At 40.9% G+C, this 24,623-nt stretch overlaps 1 protein-coding gene across 6 annotated transcripts in view; it reads left to right on the plus strand.

Annotated features, from left to right (window-relative positions):
• Positions 1-22,777, plus strand: part of FIG4 (FIG4 phosphoinositide 5-phosphatase) — a 128,826-nt gene extending 106,049 nt beyond the window's left edge. For 4 of the 6 annotated variants that reach the window (XM_064597989.1, XM_045865298.3, XM_064597990.1 and 1 more), the window contains one exon: positions 22,443-22,777. In XM_064597989.1, coding sequence (XP_064454059.1) covers positions 22,443-22,620 — 178 coding nt within the window. In that variant the 3' untranslated portion in view covers positions 22,621-22,777. Of the gene's footprint in view, positions 1-8,079; positions 8,608-22,442 lie in introns of those variants that run through there. The other 2 variants (XM_045865300.3, XM_045865299.3) reach the window with 2 other exon arrangements.
• The last annotated feature ends 1,846 nt before the right edge of the window (positions 22,778-24,623 follow it).

Here is a 24,623-nt window from a genome sequence, read left to right on the forward strand (position 1 = left end):
GTAAAAAGGGATTGAGACTATCTTGACTTTCTTAACCATTTTGTTTTACTGTGTATAATTGTGTTAGGAATTTGTTACTTACTGTTAAAGTCAACCAGCACTGTACCTCAAAGTGATATTTCTTTGAAAATAAAACTTTTAGGCTTATTTCAAAAGATGAATAGCTAAATTGATAGTTACATTATGATTTGGTTAGAAAACAGAAAAGTAAATTGACTACAGTTAATATGTTAGATACATTTATTTTTAATAATAGAGCTAGGAAAAACATTCTGATAATCTCAGAAGAATCAGTAAATGTTTAACAGATAGAAAAAGAGCAAAATGTTATTTTAGGTATCTTTTTGGGGACTCTAAATAAAATTGTGAGCATACCTCAGATATATTATGCGTTTGGTTCCAGACCACTTCAATAAAGCAAATATTGCAATGAAGCAATTCAAATGAATTTTTTGTTTCCTAGTGCATATAAAAATTATGTTTACACTACAGTGTAGTTTATAAAGTGTACAATAGCATCATGTCTACAAAAACAATGTACAGACCTTAACTTAAAAATATTTTATTGCTAAAAAATGCTAACCTTTTAACAAGTCATAATCTTTTTGCTGGTGGAGGGTCTTGATGTTGATGGCTGCTGACTGATCAGGGTATAGTTGCTGAAGGCTAGGGTGGCTCTGGCAATTTCTTAAAATAAGACAACAGTGAAGTTTTGACACATTGATGGACTCTTCCTCTCATGAATGATTCTCTGTAGCATGAGATGCTGTTGATAGCATTTTACCCACAGTAGAACTTCTTTCAAAATTTGAGCCAGTCCTCTCAAATCCTGATGCTGCTTTATCAACTAAGTTTATGTCATATTCTGAATCCTTTGTTGGCATTTCAGCAGTCTTCACAGCATCTTCACCAGGAGTAGATTCCATCTCAGGAATGGAGCTCCTCATGAGGTTAACGTTTTCTCCTGAGATTGCAGCAATTCAGTCCCATCTTCAGTCACCACCTCTAATTCTAGATCTCTTGCTATTTCTACCACATCTACAATTATTTCCCCCACTGAGCCCCTCAGAGTCATCCTTGAGGGTTGGAATCAGCTTCTTCCAAACTTTTGTTAATGTTGATATTGTGTTGTACATCTCCATTGCAATTAGCCTTTAAGAAACTTGTCAAGGGGCGCCTGGGTGGCTCAGTCGGTTAAGCGTCTGACTTGGGCTCACGTCATGATCCTGGGGTCCTGGGATTGAGCCCCACATCAGGCTCCATGCTCAGTGGGGAGTCTGCTTCTCCCTCTGCCTCTGCCCCTTTCCCCCATTTGTGCACTCACGCACGCGCATGCACTCTCTCTTGGAAATAAATAAATAAAATCTTTAAAAAAAAAAAGAAACTTGTCAAGTTATAGTGCCGTATCAAAGAAAAATATTCACAATTATCTGGAACGATTATTAAAACACTCCTTCATTTTCTAACTACACATCTCTGTGAGGTCAGAGTTTCTTCATATACTTCATATACTTCAACCAAAACAACATATCATGACAGATTCAGCCAGACGCAGATTTAAGAATTCAGATGCAAATTTAAGAATTTAATGTCTTAATTAAAACATTAAAGAGATCATGAATATGTCAGACATTACTTGCGTTGTCACTAGTTTTCTTTTGTTTTGGAAAATGTAGCTATTTTTCATTAAAACATATTATGTTAACATTTATCAGGTTTTCTACTGTTATTTTAAACAAATATTTTTAAATTTCTTAGTTTTCATTTCTCATATGATAAATATCAGTAGATGTAACCCATATAAGCCAAGGCTTATTGGGGTCCTCAGGAATGGTTTTAAGAGTGTAAAGGGGTCCTGAGACTAAAAAGTTTGAGAACTTAATGGCATAGAATGCTTGACCATGTATGTCACATGCAGCACCAAGGCAAACAAAACATTACTACATCACAACCTTGCTCAGTCCTTGCCAGCAGAATGAAATCCCTGATTGGTTGAAGAAATGTTTATTTTCTGGTTTTTTATTGTTTAAGAGCTCAAGGAAGCAAATATTTTCTTTTTAAAGGTTTCTGTCAAAAAATGGTTTGAACCTCTCAGGATACTTTCAGGTCCAAATAACAGAACACCTAATGCAGCTGGTGATTTATAATTTCACTTCACTGAAGGATTGCAGATAGGGCAGGCTTCAGAGCTGGTTGGTTGAGGAGCTTCATGGGATCATGAAGCGCCAGTTTCTTTCTCTCTCTCTGCTCTCCCTTCCTCAGTGTAGCCTCATCCTCAGAGTGGTAGCAAAATGGCTACAGCAGGTCCATGTGCCACCGTCAGACATGGTAGTGCCCAGAGGAAAAGAGGGATGTTTTCCCTGTGTCTCCTTAGCACCAGGGAGCTCCAAATTTGCTTAGCAGATTTTTCCCTCATGCCTCAGTGGCCAGGATCAGGTCACATCCAGTCCTTAACTGTGTCACTGCCAAGGGTGGTGGGCTTACTGTGTTGGTTAAAATAATCATTTCTGGGGAGCCGGATATGAAGAAGTCATCTACAGTGACCTAGTTACTCAAAGCAAAAAGTCCTTTGTGCCTATTCAGTTAGCTGGAAATTCATTTGCACAGAAGCCCAGTAAGAGAGGCAGCATGAAACTGTGGCAAGTATTCTAAGCCTGAGAGCCAGGAGCCCTGGGGTCTGGTCCCGCAGCTGACACTTTTGGGCTCTGAATCCCCTGTCATGGCCTTAATTCCTCATCTGTCAAAGGAGAGCTCCGACTAGAGCACTAGTTCCGAGACCCTCTGGTTCACTGGTTCCTCCATTCACTCACTCGCTCTTTCAATAGTATTTATAGAGTGCTTACTCTGTTACGGAAGTCACAGGGTACAGATATGCGCCAGACTGTTGCCTGTTGAACCACAACCATCTGTTCTTCCTCCCGCACTCCACACACAATGAAAGCCCAAAAGGGAGTCAGATCCAAACTGGTTTTTTTCCTCAGAGAATAAATTGTTTAATGCCCTTGGCAAAGAGTCTGTGCCACAAAGCTCATTAGCAGATCGTGACATCGCAAGAGTTGTGTCTCATCTTATTAAAATGTAGAACTTATGCAGAACTGAGAACATAGAGCCACAATCCTATGTTGACAGAGATGGGTGTTTGTCTCAGAGGAGACACTCCTGGGCCTGTGATTGCTGTGGTTCCCTCAGTGTCGGGAAGGCTGTGAGGCAGGGGAGCAGGCGTTAAGAGGACAGGACCGTCATGAGAAATCACACTGTGTTCTCTGAATACTGAAGGGCATTCTTACGTTTTATTTTTCAGATGAGATGTCAGAAAGGTTTCACTGTTTTAAACCAAGTTGCTAAGATTTTGCAGGCCTTTCTCAGATGCTGTGTTGGTTCATTTTTCATGTCACATGAAGTGTTGAGATAGCTGCGAGTATTTATCTGGGAGGAGAATTCGGAGTCATGTGATCACTCCCTCAAGTGATATTTGAGTTGCTGTCAGGTGAAGTGGGGCTTTTTTAAGTTGCTTTAGGGACTAATATAAGTGGAATGTAGAGGGAAGAAGATCTAGGGTCACTGAAGAGAAAATCTTTCCAACACAGAGCTCTCAGCAATGACATGGAAATATTCCATTATGAAAAGTCGTGAGTTCTCCCATTACTGAGAGTGCTCAGGCAGAGGCTGGATAACCTTCTGCCAGCCATGTTGTGAAGAGGTTCTTCATTTGATCTGAGTGTGGAAAAGGTGACTTGGAAGGAAGGTCATCTCTTAGATTCTGTAGTTGTTATCATAGCTGTGACACCTCTGACGGCTTGAGATCAGTAGCAGTTTGAAACAGAAAGCAGGTGATTCATTTACTCACCAAATATTTATGAAGCACCTACTATGTGTTAGGCACTGTCCTAGACACTGGAGATACAGTAAAGAACAAGACTGGCAAGACACTCGGGGCGCTTGTGTTCCGGGGTAGGCAGACAAGCACTGAACAAATAAATGAATAAATAAGATCATTTCCTATTAGGATATATGCTCTGAAGAACACAAGCCAGCATGATGGGAGAGAAAGATTGGGGCAGGTGAGGGTGGGGGTCTGTTTTAGATTAGGTTTTGAGAGCAAGTCTCTTTGAGGAATTAACACATGAGCTGAGACTGGAATGCAGACGAGCCATCTGCCCTGGGATGACTGGGGAAGAATGTTTGAAGCAGGGAGGACTTGCATGGAAGAGCAGGGTAGGAACAAGCTTGGCAGGTTTGAGAAGCAGGCAGAAGACTGAGTGAGAGGCCAGAGGGATGCCTATGGGATGGAGTAGGCACGGGTAGGGGGCCAGATCTCACAGGAGCTCCCACGAGACCTTAGTGTTCCTCCATCTGGTGGGAAGGCACTGCAGGGTTTTCTGTAGAGTGGCATGCTCCAGTTCACATCTGTAAAAAATGACTGTGCATGTTTTCTGGAGGGTGAGTTGTAGGGGGCGAGGATACAAGCAAAGAGGAAAAAAGGAAACTCAAGAGAAATGTGGTTTCACAGAAGCCAAGAGAAGAAGATGTCTCAAGAAGGAGGGAGTGGGCAGCAGTGTTGAAGACAGAAAAATCAGCAGGAAAGTTATTGATGGCCTTGATGAGCAAACGTTTATGGGTGGTAGCTTTGCAAACCCATTTAGAGTGAGTTTAGGGAAAAATGGGGAGTGAGAGGACATGGGGAATAGAAAACATTCTTTCAAAAAATGCTGTGAAGGAGTGCAAAGAAATAGGAACGTATCTGGACGGGACTATGAAATCAGGGGATTGTTTCTAAGATCAAGTTATTCCAGCAGCTTCTCTGTGTGCTGATGGAAGGGGGTCTACAGAGAGGCAGATGCTAGGGACGCTAGACAAAGAGTGGGTGATTGCAGGAGAGAGTTCCTCTAAAGGGCACTGTGAATTGTTTTGTCTTTTTATTGAAATCTATAATTTCATTATCTTTGATACTGATTAGTTTATTGGGGTATTCTTGTATTAAGTTGAACCATATAGAATTACCAATATTCACACATTTTTTACCTACAAAAAATTACCATCATGTAATTCTACCTATAGTAGAATTAGGATTTTCTCCCTTACACACTTAAATTTCTGTAATAGGTCTTTATAATTCATATCCATTTTTAATATGGAAACAATCTCAAACTTCCCTAAAAGTTGCAATTACAGAAGAACATCTCCCTCCCCAAACCATTTGAGAGTAAGTTTCAGACCTGATGTTCTCTCTCTCTCTCTCTCTTTAGCAGTTGAGTGGGCATTTCCTATAAATAAGAGCATTCTCCAACAAAATCACAATTTACAATCTAGTAAAATCAGGAAATGAACATCAATACATTGCTACCAGCTAATCCCCTGACCCCATTCAAGTTTTTGCCAGTTGTTCCAGTAATGTCCTTAATTCCAAAAGGATCTGGTTTCGCATCTCACGTTGCATTTAGTCGTCAGGTTGCTTTAGTCTCTCCACTCTGCAACAGTTCCCCATTCTTCCTTGATTTTCATGACCTTGTCACTTCGACAGATACAGGCCAATTATTTTGTGGAGTAGCCAAGGATTTGGGTTTCATGATTATCTTCAGGTTATGAACCTTCAGCAGTGTGATAGCCAACCTTCAAATTGGCCCACCTCCTGTTATCCCCACCCTTATACATTCTTCTCCCACCTGATACCAGAGTTGATCTTTGTGATGCAGAGCATGTAGCAGAAGTGATTAAGTTGTGAAGTAATCTCTTGGATCACTTGCTCTGTGTGAAGCAAGCTTCCGTGTCATGAGCAGCCCTATGCATAGGTCTACATAGCCACTGAAGCATCTAGCCAACAGCCAGTGAGAAACTGAGGCCTACCAACAATGTTGAGTGAGCTTGGAAGTGGATTCTCCAGCCCTGGTTAAACCTTGTAAGTTGACTGTCACCCTAACCAACTCTGACTTCAACCACAATCACCTGACCCCCAGAAACTATGACATAGAAAATGTTTGTTGACTGAAGGTACAAAATGAATACATGCAGAAATATCACAGAAGTGATGATGGTGGGTTCTTTCCATTGCATCCTATCAGGTGGCACACAATATCAATTTGTCCCATTGCTAATGATCTCTATTGCCATACCTTGGTTAAAAGCGGCATCTTCTGGGCTTTTCCCCTATGAAGGTGATCTTTTTTCTTTTAATCGATGAACATTTTGTGGGAGATACTTTGAAACTATGTAAATATCCTGTTCTTTATCAGACTTAGAAGTTTTTTAGTTATTTCTCTCAGTATGAGGTCTTGGCTTTCTATTTTATTAAATGGGATGTAATCTGTTACAGTCCTTATTTATTTTGATGCTCAAATTGTCCCAAGTTTCACCTGAGCCCCTTCAGCCTGGCTCCTGTGTTCTTTGGACATGTCCTCATCATTCTTTGAACACTTCCCTTGATTTCTGGCACAAGATGTTCTAAGCTCATCATGTTCTTTGCCTGCCCCAGCCCTGAGATCAATCATTTCTCCAAGGATCCTGGTTCTTTTTAGTGGAAAATGATATAAAAGCCAAGGTCTGGGCACTAGGTGTGTCTGTTGCTATTGAGGGGGATGTTGCTGCTCCCAAGCCCACTCAAAAGACACGCACACATTTGCATATGTATCTGTGTAAATATGTATAGGCATATGTATAAATTACAGACATGTGCACAAATATACATATATGTATATACAAGTATATACTACATACATGTTTTTATATATTACATAATACAAGTGTATATATTTATAAATATACTAAATTTAAATTACATATATTTAAATCTGTAAGTTCATGTTGATACCTCTAATTGTAGGGTATCCAGGGTTTCTGTCCTTCTCCCTTTCCATATTAGTGGCTCCTTTCTTCAACAGTGAGAAACTTGGCTCCTGTTACCCTTATTATGTTTATTTATTTGATTAACCCCTCTGATATAATCAGTCTTCCATCACCATTACACCTACCCCTTTCCCCGTATGGATGCCCTCCATTCGGGCTCTGACTTCTGTTGCAAAGGTACCCACCCTCATGAATGGCCTCTTCATTCCCTTGGACCCCAGGCCACCCCTCCCCATGGATATCCATACCTACCTCTCCCTGCTCAGGCCCTGACATACCACCTCAGGCTGCCCCTACACGTGGATACTCTCCTCACCCACTAAGGCCTTAACTCCCCTCAACCTGCCCTCTGTAGGGACGCCCTCCTTCCCCTGCTTGGGCTCTGATTCTCCACTTCGAGCCTTCCCTCCTGGTGTGGATGCCCTCTTCACCCCCCTTGGGCTTGGACACCCACGGGCTGTCACAGGCCACCTCTCCTTGCTCTGCCCCATCTAATGGCTTTAGAGCTAACTTGTTCAGGGGAGGCAGGGGGAGAGCAGGGCTTGATGGTTTTATAAAGGATGTCATTCTGAAAGGGCCACTCTGTCCCTCCATAGCTGAATTGTGAATTTCTTCTGTAGTGCTGAGTTCTGAATTTCTGATGACACCAGAATATCTTAGGAAACTTGCTGGAATACAAATCCCAAAGCAAACAAAGGCAACAATAGAAGTGGAACAACCAAAATATCCCTAGAAAATGGTTAAATAGTTTATAGGGAAGCATTCACTTTTCATTTTGGACTTTTGGTTACTCTTTAAATTTTCTACACATACTTTTATTTATATTAATAATACTAACAGACTATGGGCCATGCTTTATAATTTTCTATATCAAAAACATAATTAGCATTATTGTTATTTTTTAAAGAGATACAAAATACAGAATTTAAGACCCTACTGGTAGAGATTTTGATTCAGTACCTCTGGGCCAGGGCTGGGAATCTCTGCTTTATAAAGTTCTCCACTTGAATGTAATGATCAGCCAGGTTGGGGAGCCCCTGCTCCGTAGGCATTCCCTCAGCAGCTGTCCACATATCCACCAGGCAGCGTACCCAACTTTCCATCACAGATGAGCATGGACAGAGATAAAGCCATTGGAGTCTTTCTGAAAACTCAGGACTGCTAGGTTTTGTTTTGAAGGCTCATGATCCATCTAATACCTTCTTCCAAAAGACCATTTTCTCTGATTCTCCTTGTTAGTAAAGTGAAGGACAACTTTGAAAAGATGCCGGCTAAGTACTCTTCAAAACTATCAAGACCATCAAAAGACAAGGAAAATCAACTGTCACCGCCAAGAAGAAACTAAGGTGACATGATGACTAAATGTAATGGACCTTGAAGGGACCATGGACCAGAAAAGGACACATATGGACTTTAGCTAATAATAATGTGTCAATATCAGTTCATTAATGGCAACAGACGTCCCAGACTCGTAGGTGGGAATAATCGGGGAAACTGGGTGTGGCTATGTGGGAACTCTCTGTACTCTGCACAATGATTCTACAAGTCTCAAGAGGTTCTAAAATAAAAAGTTCATTAGAAAAAAAGATGCAGGATACAAGAGATGTGATGATGTGATATATCAAACTCAGTGGTAGCATTTGGTAAATCGAAAAGGTAAAAATACCCAAGTGGACATGAAGAATGTAAGTCGGGTGTCATCACCTCTGTGAGGGAGAAGAGACACATGACCATACTGTAACCCATTGGCCTGAGTTTTCAGGAGTGACAGGCCACTGCTGCTGCTGTTCCAGGAAGTTTGAGGACAGGTGGGACACATCGTTCCCAGAGGTCACTGTGTAGTGTCTGATGGATGACCGGTTGCCCCGAGGGAGAGTCCGGGCCTGCATACAGGCAGGGAAGAGCTGACTCTGGGAGGTGAGGTTACGTTCTTTGCCCTTTGAGAACAGCTGTTATGTGCTTGATGTGCACCCTGTCCTTTGTTGGCAGGACAGCCCCAGTGCTGTGCAGGATAACCAGCCCCTGTTGCCTGTGGCTCAAAGCCAAGTGTGCTCACATTATACACCAGCTGAAATGTTCAGGTTATAGCCTGCAAAACAATGCAGCCAAATATCGCTGGCTGCTCTTCTGGTGTTTGTAATAAAACATAGCTGAAATAGAGGGAAAACTGCGTTTCTTTTTATACGAAGATAACGTGTGCTACAAATGGGAGGGAAACCATACAGTTTATAAATTGTATCCTAAATTGGAACCTTTTACATATTTTAGATCTGAAAATCTTCCCTCTTCATTTCTCTAAACCCAAATGTTTTTTTAATTTTATTTTATTATGTTAATCACCATACATTACATCATTAGTTTTTGATGTAGTGTTTCATGATTCATTGAACCCAAACGTTCTTTTAAAAACACAAATGACATTTTTATTTGACAGTTCTCAGAGAGAATGTGCAATGTCGTTCTGCCATACGTGGACGAACAAAAATATCAGTGGGTATGGCCAAAATATAGAAAGTACCAGCATTGCTCATCAGTGTGCTTCTGGTAGACTGTCCCTTCTGTCTCCTCGGGCAGCAAGCGTACACATGCCCAAGTGCTGGAAGGATCCCCTTCCTGCTAGGACCATTTAGGAACAGGGCTCACCTGGGAAGGCTGGCTGCCTGCCCCTTGGTAAAGCAAGCGAGAGCCGGAGCTGTTTGCGTTTTGTTCATTGGCTGACTCTGTTGGTCAGAGATCAGTTGCAGAAAACATAATCCATTCTAGGAAGATTAAACCGAAAGTGATTTATTATAAGATTTAAAGTGACTTTCAGAATCACTGGAGGGCTGAGCAAAAAACTCTAGACCGAGCTTTGAGGAACAACTCCCCAAAGCATATGGCAAACCCTCAGAGTGCCTTCTGCATTTGCCCTAATTGGGAAACTATCCCAGGTAGCTGCTAGATGCAACCGGCCACCTCAGCTCTCATCAGGAAGCTGCCACCACTGCGGCCAACTTAAGAACGTGTTGCCTTTGCCGCAGTCTGTTGAACTGATGATACCCGAGAGCTCACTTCTCTCCATATGACTCAGTTCTAAATCAAAGCCTCCTGTGACTACAAGTGGTGAGTAGAACCTAAACCACATTTTGAACCCAAATTACAAGGGAGTCTGGGATTTTTTTTTTTTTCTTCACTTTTCAGCTCCTGCACACTAGAAGGGGGGAGTTCAGGTAGATATGAGGGAATGTAAATGCTGTTATCTGTCACAGTCTGCCCCTCCAGCCACCCAGGTATCCATGCACACTCCTATGCTGTCGGTGGAACCCACTTCCTCCCCCATACGATACTGCACCCCATTCAACGCCCATGATCTCGAGGTTCTGTGCAGCTGTCTTTATCAGGTCCAGATGAAGCTTCTTGTAATCTACTGACCTATATACAAAAAGACTTCCTGTCTGCTCCCAATATACAATGGTTGCAAAGGAAAATAAAAACTCTCAGAAAGGGAGAAGATAGGAAACATACAGCCGCCGTTTGCACTAGCAGCCATCACTCGCATCAGGCCAGAATGGTGAAGGCACCCTGCTCAGATAGTGGAGGAAGGTCCTTGGGCAGCCCCCTGGAGGGCTGCCTTGTCCCCTAAGCTCCATGACCCAAATCTAACTGGTATACTAGCCGTCTCCCATCCACTGCAGTAGAAGAACAACTGATTTTCCTAACTCTGCTTGGACTGCTGCTGCAGGTGAACCAGAAGATGAAGGGCTCCACCACCTTCTGCCTACTTCCCCCGTCTCTGCATCACTGAATAGCCGCCACATCTGGACGTCTGTAGTATACCGCTGTCTTGGAGGAGAGCAAGTCCTGACGGAGTAGAAGCGGCAATCAGGCTGGAGAAGACTTGCCCGCAGAGCAGCCCTGGCTGAGCAGAGGTGTTGTGGCAGTGTCTAGCTCGGCAGCAAGGACAGTCTAGCCATGCAGGCAGCGATGTATCAAATTTAGAGATCAGCTTTGGAGATAGATGAAAAATATTCTTTTAAAAATAGCCATGTCTAGGGCGCCTGGGTGGCTCAGATGGTTAAGCGACTGCCTTCGGCTCAGGTCATGATCCTGGAGTCCCTGGATCGAGTCCTGCATCGGGCTCCCTGCTCGGCAGGGAGTCTGCTTCTCCCTCTGACCCTCCCCCCTCTCATGTGCTCTCTCTCTCTCATTCTCTCTCTCTCAAATAAATAAATAAAATCTTAAAAAAAAAAAAATAGCCATGTCTAGGGGCGCCTGGGTGGCTCGGTTGGTTAGGCATCCAACTCTTGATTTTGGCTCAGGTCATGATATCAGGATCCTGAGATCCAGCCCTGCATCAGACTCCGCTGCCCTGGGCATGGAGCCTGCTTAAGATTCTCTCTCCCTCTGCCTCTCCCCCCCGCCCTAAAAATATAGCTATGCCTAGTTGGTTCTGGGAAGAAGACAGCAACAACATAGTTTTAAACTCTGAATCCTCACAAAAAACTGAACAACCGGGTAGCAAAACCAAATACCCATAGGCATTTACCTCAAAACTCTGTGATAAGATATCCCCACAAATCCCTAAATATAAGCAGGCGGTGGTGGTAAACCACCAGACTTGCATTTTATCAGGGTTTATACAAGAGGAAGGAAGAGCCACCAGACTTGCATTTTATCAGGGTTTATACAAGAGGAAGGAACAAGGAAGGAACAACAGGGTATCTGACACATGTGAATAGCTAACAGGAGATCACTACAGGCCAATTTGAGCACAGCAGCTGAAACTGGGAGGGGTTTTACCTGATTCCGTGCCAGCTGAGTGCAGGGGCTTCTGGGTGGGTTCTGAAAGGAGCTGAGGCAGTCTGGGCCACATAAATGTTTGAAACCAAACCACCAAAGCTCCCTTCCAGGTCAGGGGACCCATCTGATTCCCCATGGAGTCAAAATTGAGCAGGACAATGATAGTAGACACGAAGGAAAGAGAAAAGCAGAGAAAGGGAAGAGGTGCAGGACATCTCAGAAAGCAGTGTGCCATGGTTTTGAATACTTCACAAAAACAACCCAAGAGGGAGTTCTGTCAAGTCGCTCAGATTTTCTTGAACTACACCTTCTAAAGGTTCAGGAAAACTCATTTTGCATAATGAGCATCAGAAAAGTATCAAGATCCAATGTCATATAAAGTGATGAGAAGAAGAGAAGAAGACAGAGCAGGGATGTTTCCCTGCAGACCGTGAAAGCATGCCAGGAAGACATCAGTAAAAGAGAGCAAAACTGAAGTGTGTTGTTTCAAAATGTGCTTAAAATACAAAACTTAAAAATGCAAAAAGAAAAGAAGAAAAACAAAGATTTAAGAGAAAGTGTCAGATACTGGCAATAGGCAAAGAAGATTTACTATGGATAATTAGAGTTATGAAGAAGAAAAATCAAGGAAACCAAAAAAAATACTAGGGGCGCCTGGGTGACTCAGTCTGTTAAGTGTCCAACTCTTGGTTTCGGCTCACGTCATGCCTCAGGGTCATGGGATCGAGCCCCGTGCTGGGCTCTGCTCTCAGTGGGGAGTCTACTTGACTCTCTCCCTCTCCCTCTGCACCTCCTCACCCCCCACTTTCTCTGTCTCCAAAATAAATAAATAAATCTTAGAGAACAAAAAAAATACTAAAAACTGTAATGCCAAAAAAACCCTTCTGAAATAGCTACTTAAAACTATATATTGAGAGAGCACACCACATACATGAGAGTGGTAACCCAGAATGATACAGTATAGTAAGTAAACTAGACTTGAAAGGGAAAAAAAAAATCCTTTAGATATCTAAACCAAAGGAAAGACTTCTAAGGGAAAAAAAATTAGATCATCAGATTTTTTACATGTAACTCTTTATATAAAAAAATGGAGTAATATATTTAGGATTCTCAAGGGAAAGAAATGTGAGCTGAGGATATTATTTCCAAATCTTTTAAGTATGAAAGCAGAGATAAACTGTTACAAGTAAGAACTCGGCATATTGTTCCCATGAGGCCTTCCAGTGGGATGTAGAGGAGAAGGAGCTTGAGACAATCAAAATGACTAGAGAGGCAGTGACATAAAGACCACTGTGAATTATAAACTCATAGAATCAAAATGCTGGTTAAAAGGGGGAGAGTATAGTATGTGAAAAAATGGGGAGGTACTGCGGGGAGCATAGGCAGATAGAGTGTCTCCAGGAATCATATTGGTGGTGGTAGTATTGTTATTCTAGTGCTGATATAGGTTCAATATGGGATAAATCAAATAATTATGGGCTGTTCTAATTCTGTCATCCTCTTTGTCCCTGAGAAGCAGGATTCTCTCCAGCATGGCATAAACACACACAGGTAAATGTGTAGGTACCTGCATGTATACATACAGTGGCCCAGGAACAAGGAGAATCTCTAGTACCCACATTGTGGTCTTAAAATAACCAATTCGCCGCTAAAAGGAACCAGAGCTCTGGGAGAAGTAGCTGATTCCAGGTCAGTGTCAGGTAATGGACAAAGGATCCTAAAACATCTTGTCAATCCAAATAGCAAGAAAGTTATTAAAGATTGCTGGGGTCATATCAAGAGGACTCAGGAGTGAACTTGAAGAGGCTCCCACTGGACAAAGATAGGATGATTTGAACTTCAATAGTAATAATAATTGCAGTGGAATGGAACTCATCAAATATGTTTAAATCCGTGAGTTTATAATTTAAAAAAAAAATCCTAATCACTTTGGAAGGACTGTAGGGAATCATTTCATTATCCAGAAAACTGGAAAATAAAGGGAAAAAGAATCAAGTATATGACACTTTGAATCGTATGAATTATACCACTGAATAACCAAATAAGAGGTGCGGGAAAGCATCTGTAAAAAGAAAAAATAACAGTGTTTCAACTAATTAATGAAAAAGAAATAATTAGCATTGCAATCCCCAGTGTTAACAGATGTAGGCATTGAGCATTATTGGCTGTTAACATCAAAAGAGATAAACAACTTAAGACAGTATGGCCCTCCTGATGAAACAGCATACCACCACCTTTAGACTTGCCAAAGCAATTGAAGCAAATTCTCACCAAGCTTCTGGAGGCAATTGCTGACTTGCAGAAATATAAAGGACAGAGGAACATTTTGAACTGCATTATAAATATGCAGTCAGCAAAATCCAGGCTGAGAGAAACTCTACAACCTGGACTCTTCAACTGATGAACTGTAAGGAAAAGAAAGGAGAGAGAATCTGTAGATTAAAAGGCATATCACACTTTTGAAAATGGGCAAGATTAAACTAACGTCTAGGGATGCACATTTAAATGAAAAAGTCGTTTTAGAAGTGCAAGGAAGTGATTACTATACAAGTCAGGATAATGGCTACTGTGGTTTTGATGGGAATGGGGCACATGGAAGGGGCTTAGCTGCCAAAATTTCTGTTTTTTGACCTGGGTGGTGTTCACCTTATAATATTTCTATGTGTCTGTTTTGTGTGGTTTCCTGTATCTGTGTTTTATTTTGCAATAACAATATGAAATGCATTGATAATTCTGAAGCACAGTAGTTTTTCCATGGTAAATATTGGGTAAACATTGTTAATTTTTTATGTTTAATTGACATATATATAAGGCAGTGATGTCATATCACCAAAACCTTTACCCTGACAAACCTATAACAGCCTTTAAGGCCCTTATGTGTATTACATTGATTCTTTTATATATAACAATATAAAAAGTCACATTTTAAGAGCAAGATGTTCCAACTCTATCTAAGAAATAGTAAATATTACAATATGTTATCTAAATTTACTGGCTCCATTACCCCAGAAGCTCATCAGCTATACTTTTTGTTCCAGTATCTGCACATTGTAAATGTCCATAAAATGGACATGGTAAAAATGAGTTCACGTGGGCTCATATGAAATACATCATTTTGTGGGGAGGGATGAAATATATGGATTGCCCTTCCCACAGCATTGTGTTGAAAGAATACATGTATATGTATATATATATAATGTACATAAGCATAAATATATATTTTAGTGTATATGAGCATCAATCTATATTATATATAAATATTTTATATATGTAGCATGTTTGTGTGTAAACATATGCTATTTCTTCATCTAGTGGATCTGATGAAAAATGACAAATGAGTCTTCAAAAGATAGATTTTAGCAGCCTTAGATGTGACACATGCATATATTTTTTGAGATATATTAAGGTCATCATGTTCTATAAATAATTGTTCTGTATTGTTGCTTAGGTTTAGGCATAAAATCTTCCTTTTCTGTGAGACTGCAGTGCTTTCTGGGTGGCCTGTCATTGACATGGCTCCTGACAGGTTGAAGGCAGATGAGTGTTTGAGAAACACACCCAAGAAGGGTTTTGCTGTCTTCGTGCTCTCTCCATTACCAAAAAGCCACCTACTCCTCTCCTGTCCAAATCTTTAAAGACCTAGCCTACTGTGTGGAGTCAAGGTTCCTTAGTGCTGAGCCTTTGAAGGGCCTCATATACAGACCGAGCAGCCTGCATCTCTGGTGTGTGAGATTATACATTTTATGTTCCACCATCACAGATTATATTCTTCACTTCCTTCTCATCACCGCTTTTTGCTTCTTCTGTGGTAGATTGTTTAAAGACTGGCATTATTGTCCTCTTCTCCTTAATGAATTTTAACCTGCCTATGAGATTTCCAACCTCCCTTTCAGTGTCTCTGCTGCAGGACAGCCCAATCATCTTGTTATAATAGCAGCTATTAAAAGGATTTGAAAATGTTTGTATATAAAGAAATCAGATTTGTTCATTATTCTGTGACATGCTCATTAGCTTTCAGTGGCATGATAAGGCTGAATAATTGGACTTTGTTAGGGATCATATATTAGATTGATAGCATTTTTTTAAAAAGATCTATTTATTTGAGAGAGAGCGTGTGCATGTACAAGCAAGGGAAGGGGCAGAGGGAGAGGAAGAGAAGTAGACTCCCCGCTAAGCGTGGAGCCCAATGCAGGGCTCAATCTCATGAGCCTGAGATCACAATCTGAGCCTAAATCAAGAGTTAAAGGCTTAACTGACTGAGCCACCCATGGGTCCCATAGATTCATAGCATTTTGTGTGTTAATATAGACTTCCTGTCTTTTAGTAGGAATAAAAAGGAAATTAATTTCTTTACCTTGATAATGTTTAGAATGTCACCAGCAACTACTAACATGGCTTAATTTCCCAATAATGGGTAAGCACTGGCCCCTCAAGCCCATCACCTTCACTCTATGGTATCACATGTATATACCCAAAGACATGTGAAAGTATCCTAGAGGGGCAAGGCAGCAAATAAGGAGGGCTTACCTGTATTTCCGGTGTCGAAATTGGCATGAAAGGTATGTAAAAGTGAATAGAGGCAGTGCCTGCTTTCTCAGATCCCAATAGAGGGGTGTATTTTGTCTTTTGTTGTATTAGAGGTGATTTGAAGATTGACATGTTCCTCTTGATTTCAGCCCATTTAATAACTTCGTTAATCTGCCTGAGTCACTGTTTTCTCACCTCTAGAGGGTAAGGACCCACCCCTTCTGCCTCACCATTGTTTTTGAGCAACTTTGATAGCTTTACCCCACTAGAAGGCACTCCAGCTTGCCCTCAGTTTCCTTGTCCACTTACGGATTATCTGAAGAAAGGAACTGAAGAGCAAGGCTTCTGATGGGAAACCCTAGCTTTCCTATCATCTCAAGTAATCCAAATCACACTGAATTTAGGTTCTGAATTTAGAAACCCAAGATAAAATCTTATTCCTTAACTAGAGGTCATTCATTCATTCAGTGAGTAACTTTTGAGCACTTACCATATGCCAGATGCTCTTCTGGGCATTGGAGATAAAGAGGTGATCAAAATGGAGTTCGTATTCCTAGTAAGTATATAAATACATAAATAAAAGATCAGAGTGTGATAAATGCCATACAGAGATATATTAGGGTAATGGGCTTAGAAAGACCTAAAATTACCCAGAATTTGTGAGGAAAAAATTATAGGAAAGAGGTTCAAAAACAGTCTGTCCAATAGATCTTTCTGTGATGATGGAAATATTCGATATCTACAGTGTCCAACAGTGGCCATGACTTGCATGTGGCTGTCAGACACTTGAAATGTGACCAGTGCTACTGAGGAACTAATTTTAAATTTTATTTAATTTTAAGTAAATTTGAATAGCCACATGTGGCTAATGGCTACCATATTGGACAAGTGCAGTTTGAGAGCTACGTTTTGGATTTAGGTGTCTATACTTATGCACAGAATGTGAGTAATATGCCACATTCTCTTGAGATTTTACATGATAAAGCAAACACATTCTCACCACAGCATCTTGGTAAAATAGATTCATGACTAGGCTTCACTATAAGAGTACATTATTGGAAGGATACAAGCAACCTAATAAGGCAACTAAAGAGAAGCAATGGATGATCAAAAAAAAAAAAAATGTTAGGTTGGCATCCACACACCGAGGGCTGAAAGCTCTGAGCAGTAGTAAAGGCTAGAAAGAGAGAAATTTATTTCATGGTGATGTGTACCATAGACCCCTCTGCTGGTTAGGTGATAAGGGCTATTATTTTCTAATAGAAATTATAAAACCTGTAGAAAGACAAATAGATGAATAATCAAGGGCTGGTGCTTTTAAGGCATTTGCTGAGGTTTTACTCCACTGAGACCAGAGCATCTGATCAATTTTGAACCTGCCCTTGTTATAGTTTTCTCTCAGAAAGTAGAGGAAATAATGAAAGAAATGACCTAAGGATCAGTTATGACCAACAAAGAATCGTTTGGTGCTGTGAAAGAAACAGAAAACTGATAGCAACAGAAGGGAAAGAGATTCTGTGATCAGAACCATTACTAAATTTTCTGGAAATGCCGAATGGGGTTTGATGTATGCCAGAATGATAATCATAGGAAAAACAGAAGATTTTAACAGATGCGCAAGTATCACATGTATAATATTATTGAAATTATACAAATATCGTCCCGTTTTTCTTTCACCAGCCACAAATTACCGGGACGTAACTAAATTCAGAAGACATGTCAGTCTGACCAATTAAATATTTTCTTGTCAGATCAACCTGTTTATTAAGTATTCAGTATGTGTTAGGAAATAAGCCTCAGTAGGAATTGAACTTTAAAAGGGACTCAAACATTAGTTCTGCATCCAAGGGTAAGATAGGTTATTATCAGACATGGTCATATTATAACCAAATGAGTAAGACCACGTTTAAGAAAGAGCATAAAAGGGCATCAATAAGTATGTTCTTTAAAAACATGTGGTGTGCCTTATGAATTTCTGCCTGAAGTGTTTCTCTTCTGTGAATGGGAACTGCAGCGAAGGCCAGGTGTCATCAGTCCTTGGTGTTTGAGCACACTGAGCAGTATGGGTTAAGCAGCCCATAAATGAATTGGCAAATATATTATTTTAAATAAGATTGTAACATTCCTTGAGGGGAAATACAAAGCTCTTCTTTGAAGATGGAGCTAGGTTCTGTAGATAAAAAGAAATGAGCCTGCACATTTGTAATTATAATATTTTATCTCCAGAAATACTACTGCCATTTGAATTAGGGGCAGGAGGTCTTTGGGGGCTGTGAGGAGAAGTTGAAAACAAAATCCCCCTCTGTTTATGGTCAGGAGAGAAAAGTGGAGCCATTTTTTCCACCATGAAAGTGCAGTAATAAGCTAGCTTTCTCTACTAGAATGAATAAAAGTAAGTAGTTTCACAATTTCCACATCATTTAGTGTTTAAATACTGGTCTTTTTATCTAGAAACAGATGCCATCTAAGCTAGTAAAAAGACTGTTCCATGTAGTACTGAAAGCATTACTGGGTTATCCATCTCCCTCCAATACCCTCAGAGACAAGGTGCTGACCAGCAGCCCCTTATGAGGGTCTTGGATGTTTTTGTATTTCATTCCCACCTTGGAAATGTGTAAGCTAATGGGGAAATCAGACGTATCTCCTCATTAGGAAATGTGTGGTGCATCTAATATTACTGCTCGTATATTTACAATTAAATGTCAAGTTATGATTCTTGATGGAGGGCTAGGGGTAGTATATCATTTGAAAAGAGATTTCTTGCTTACAAGTGTTCAGTGCTGCTGACTGCCCACAAATAAGATGTTCTTTAGCATTTTAGATATATTTTGGTTAGACCAAAGAGTCTCAAGCTTTGGCAAGTGTCAGAATCACCAGGAGGCTAAACATCTTTGCCAGGCCCCACGCTCAGAGTTTCTGATTCAGTAGGTGTGGAGTAGGGCCTGAGAATTTATATTTCTAACAAGTTCCCAGGTGATGCTAATGCTCCTGGTCTGGGGACCACACCTGGAGAACCACTGCCTTAAGACCGTGGGGAGCTCATCGTCACTGACTTCTTGACATCTGAGTAAAATGAAGAAACAAAAGTTTATCTGTGAATCGGTTTCTTCCTCTTCATTTTTCTGATTATGCCAACAAGATTGGGTATGTCTTATGCATCTTTCTGGTCCCAATCCAGTAATAACCATTTTAATATTACAACTTTGTTGTTTAACATAGACTTTGAATCTAGAAGAATAAAAAGGACAAAGGGGACAGTTGATGCATTTTCGGACTCCCTGCGTTGTTTTGAAACCCCAGTGAGGTGGTACGAGAGCCCTAAACCCACCTGCCACTCAGTCTGATGACATTTCAGGCTGATGTCTGGCATTTCATATTTAGTGTTTGTAATGGTTTCCATTACTCCACGCGGCAGTGAGGTAGTTAACCAAGAAGTAGGGTGAGGACTGGTCAGAAAGCAAAGGCCCTGGGTGGAAGTGACTGGTCTCTGGCCCCATTCAAGGTTGTCCTGGCCCCACATCTATGGGCGGTCACTGTGCCCAGGCACTATGACATTCCGTAGCCGGCCCACCTGTGTAGTCAGCCGAGACCTCTGAAGGATCAAACAATGCCTTGGTCACTTGGCATTTCCCCTTTCTCAACCCAGGAAGGTTTAGTACCCAGACGGTATCTTCCTATATCTGTTGAATGTCTGGTGTGATTTCTGCCAGAGAGGTCGTCCTTAATGCACAAAGGGTTCTGGGCAAAGGTCTGGCTTCAAAGACGGGACAGAAACCATTAGTCCCATTTTTAAATTGACTTTAAATATCTCCTCTGTGGCATGGAGGGTATAATCCCAATGCTTCCTGCCTCCAGGATGAGTGTGAAAATTAAGTAAGATCATACATGTAAAAGGGATTTGAGAAGTTGAAGACACTAGACAGGTGTAGATGGTGTGGTGTCAGGGGTAGTTGCTGTCTATGACTGGTACTTTGATGACAATCTCTAAAAACCATAGTGGAATCTTCATTTTATTTTATTTATTTATTTATTTATTTATTTATTTTGGAATCTTCATTTTAAAGGTTCAGGCTAAAAAGGTTTGATCCTGAATATTATCTATCATTAAAGAATTCTAGCATTTCAGTGTGAATTATGTAAATGACTGGAGAGTTACTATGTTTTTGTGAAAATTGAGGAGAAGAGTTCATATTATTAATCATCCTAATTGTTCACCATTATAATGTGCTCTCTCCAGACATCAGAATAACTGTAACTCATGTATTTTGAAGAAAGCACTGCAGCCAGGCTGGAGGACAGATTTGAGATTCAGACACCTCAGGATTCTTTCACCTTTGTCTTTCATTTTTTTTTAACTTTAAATCATTTTCCTTTGGTTTTTATTTACTTAAATAAGGTCACGTTCTAAGATTGTGTGAAATTATTTAAGTGCTTTAAAAAAATGGGAGCATTTCACAAACTATATACCAAATTTGAGTTGAAATATACTATCCTGAGGTGAAAACAATTGAGGTTGGCTTGCAGAAAGAATACTCCACCTCCAGTTATATTTTATTTTAACGTAATTTAATACATCTCCAGCCATGGCAGGATGTGTTAGTGTTTCAGGTAAAGACAAAGCACAGTGAGCTACCTTGACTGTTTTCTGGGTAAGAAAGACCCCCATTTGATGGTAATGTGTCCTAAGAGGATGGGGGAGTTCCTGTACAACTCCTGTCTTCCACTGTGTGTCTGCATTTCCTGATGTCTTTTGAACTGTTGACATCCCAAGGCCGGGCCTAGCTGGGACGCAGGCCTAATTCTGCTCCTGACATCAGAGAATCTCCCCCGGCCGCAGGGGTCCCCATAACCAAATAGCCACACACCCAGGATGCCTTCCTGACACCTCTGGTATGATGAGCAAAGCTAGGGTCCAGCTCAGCAGAACAGATTCTCCGGATCTTCTCTCTCTGTGTTATCTTAGTGCCCTGGTGTAAGAAGTGCCCACCTCACAGAGACAGCCCTGGGCTACGTGGTGGAATGTGTTGTCATTGTATACCAGTCCCTCACAACACCATTTTCATTGTCTGTCCTCCCCATCAGTGGCCCCTTCTTGACCTTCCATTCACACTCTACAGACATGCTCACTCTGCATCACACCTGACTTGGCTGACCGACTCATCCCTCAAAGGCCTGCTCTCAGCTAAGGGTAGAATAACTAGGGAGGTGCTCAGTCTTCAATGAGTAAAGGTCGTGTCAGACACCAAACTGCATTTTGACAAGGCCTTTCTGGAGACAGCACCTTCTCCAGTGGGTAGAAGGAAATTTCATGCATTGAATTAGGCTGGGTGGTTGGGAATGGAGGGATATTTTTGAGTAAAGAGATTCTTGGGTGCTTTTTCAATACCCCAGAAAGGAAGGAAGCTGCCTCTTGCAGATTACAATCCCTCAGCAAAAGCCTGAGGCCAGATGTGTTTCAGAATTCACAATTTTGGGGGTGTTAGCATAACAGGATGCTACATCCCCAGTGTGATCTGAGGACTTGTCTGTTAATTAAACACATTAATATTCACACAAAGTGGGATGAATATTGTTAGTTCAGGTTAGGATATGCCACCAAATGAATTTCAGTTGGGTCAGGTTTTACCCTCAAAGTAACATTTGATTATTAAAGCTTTTAGGATTTCAGAATTGCAGATAAGGAATTATGCACCCGTATTTATTAATAATAGTTCACATTTACTGACCACTTACAGTGTGCCCGGCATTATGCTAAGTGAGCGCTTTATACGTATAAACTCATTTGCTCTTCTTATCAATGTGAGGAAGGAATTCATATCCCTTACTTCACGGATTCCTACTAAATCTTCCTTTAAAAACTATAGATAACCCTTAGAACTAATAAACAAATTCAATAAAGTTATAGGATACAAAATTAATATAACAAAAAAAATTGAGTTCCTATGATGTGTCAAGGAGCAAAAAATGTACAGCCCCCACCTAAAGGTAGTCTGGTCGTGTGAGGGAGGCAGATGGGTGCACAGACAGGTGTGCCTGGGGCTGCAGGGACAGAGGAGGGGTGCCCACCTAGCCTGTGCTTCAGGGAGGACTCCCTGGGCAGGTGCTGGGCCAGCTGTCCTCTGGGCAGGAGACGAAGCCGGCTTAGAGGATACAGGGGAGGACAATACCATCACTTATTACTATTAAGTCCACATGGTCAAGGTCAGCGGCTCTCAAATGCTTTGAGACCATAGCTCCCTGTGGGTCCTTCACTTTATTTTCTTTAACGCAGCCTTGTCTTCTCTTCCCTTTTATAGAACACCTATCTCCGCTTTCTCGCAAGACAACATCTATGAAGTTCAGCCTCCAAGAGTAGACAGAAAATCTACAGAGATCTTCCAAGCCCACATCCAGGCCAGTCAAGGTATCATGCAGCCCCTTGGAAAAGAAGACACCTCCATGTACCGAGAATACATCAGGAACCGCTACCTGTGAAGAGAGAGCAGGTCCTCCCATGAATTTGCTTACACTGTAATCTGTTTTGTCTCATCTTAAAAAGTTCATTTCCTAGGAGTCCTTAACATCTAAAAGTTTTTCCTTTTTGTAACTGGGGAACTATATATTATAGGAAATAAAGACATGATTGAATATATTGCTGTTATTGCCTTTGCTTTATTTTAGGAATACTTTGTTTAGAAATACAGTCAATAGGGGTGCCTGGGTGGCTCAGTCGCTTGAGCGTCAGACTCTTGATTTCAGCTCAGGTCATGATCTCAGGCTCGTGAGATGGAGCCCCATGTTGGGCTCTATGCTCAGTGCAGAGTCTGCTTGAGATTCTCTCTCTCTCCCCCTCTGGCCTTCCCCCCCACTTGCAATCTCTCTCTATGTCTCTTTAAAACAAATAAATGAAATCTTTTTAAAAATGCTGTCAATATAGTATCACACCATAATTAAGAAATTAACAGCTATTTGTCAAGCTCCTGCTGTGTACTCAAGCACTATGGTAGAGTCTGGGAGTATCACAGTAAGCAAAACAGGCCAAAAAACTCCTCTCTTGTGCAAAATGAAGTCAGAATATTTTTCTTTGTAGTTCGTGTATTTTTTTTTATTTATTCTGATTTTATGTTAACTTTGTGGTTTGATAAAAAATGTATTACTTTGAAAACTCTTGTTCTTGGGAAATAAATGCTGAAATATTTATGGATAAAGGGACAAGATGTCAACAGAGTGCTGTCCAGTGGTTCAGGGAAAAAGAACAAATGGAGCAAAATACTAATAATCAGTAGATCTGGGAAAGAGTAAATGGGCGTTTTTTTGAACAATTCTTAGTTTTTCTATAAATATGAAATTATATCAAAATAAAGCATTAAAAATGTGTTACCCTGTATAACTTCTGTGGTGTGCAGTTGTGTTACCTGATTTGACATTTGGTATCCAGTCAGGGTTGACTCGTCATGTACACGGCTTGCTCTCTGTAGAGTCATACGTAACATGGACAACGTCCTGCATTTTCTGACAGTTTGACACAAATGATGTGATCTCCTTATGCCTATGCTTTTTTTTTTTTAATAAGTTGTTTCAGTTCTCCCTCCTCACAAATAGAACAGAGAAGAAAACCAAGTTGTCTAATGGGAGAAGGAAAACTGACTAACTGCCTAAATGACCTTTAAGGTGTCTCTAACCCCGAGAAGCTGGAATTCTGTGGAAGGTTCTACACTGCAGGTAAAAAGCCCCTAATAAGCAGACCCTTTTTTACTGATACCATCATAAAACCAGGATTAGAGAATGACAGCAGGCAAGAGAAAATTTGTGTTGGCGTGGTTTTGTTACCTACCGCGGTAGCTTGCTCTACTGCATGTGGGATCTCTCCCGAGTCTTCCCAAGTCAAAAAATTACCTCAGACTGCTGGGAAAGTGTCCAGCTATAGATCAAACACTGATCTTCATTTTTAAAATTTATTTTTAACATGGCTTTTGGGAGGTCTATCTCCTTATGATGAGAATGAAGTCTTTGTGAAGATCTAGAACCTAGGTCTTCTTTCCTAACGTTCTTTAGCTCTGAAGTAAGGCTCACAATGCCTCCTTTGTTGGTATGTTGTGAAGTGTAGAGGGAATGTGTGTGAAACACGTAGCCACGATTCCTGGCACATAAATGATGCTCAGAAAATGGAAAGTTGCCGTGTGCAGTGGTGATGAGGGGCGGTGCCGACAGGGTTCTCAATATAAGGCCGCAGCTTAAACATGATTAACATGGTTTTCAACATAACAAATTAACATTATCGTGACATAACAAAGATGGGATCTGAACTATTAATTTTGCCATTAATTCAGACTACTACCACTTTAGCTGTACAGGGAAGGCCTTACAAATTGATGCCAAAGGAGATACAACCTTTAATCTCTAGAAAGAGGTTATTGAACTCAAGGAGCATGTAAATGAAGTGAATGTATATATGAAAACACTAAAAAGCTAATATGTGAAAGAAAGTATAGAGGTTC

Source organism: Mirounga angustirostris, unplaced genomic scaffold, assembly GCF_029215605.1.
Source record: "Mirounga angustirostris isolate CCGP_5_RB_7025 unplaced genomic scaffold, mMirAng1.0.hap1 SCAF_8, whole genome shotgun sequence".
Classification (NCBI taxonomy): domain Eukaryota; kingdom Metazoa; phylum Chordata; class Mammalia; order Carnivora; family Phocidae; genus Mirounga; species Mirounga angustirostris.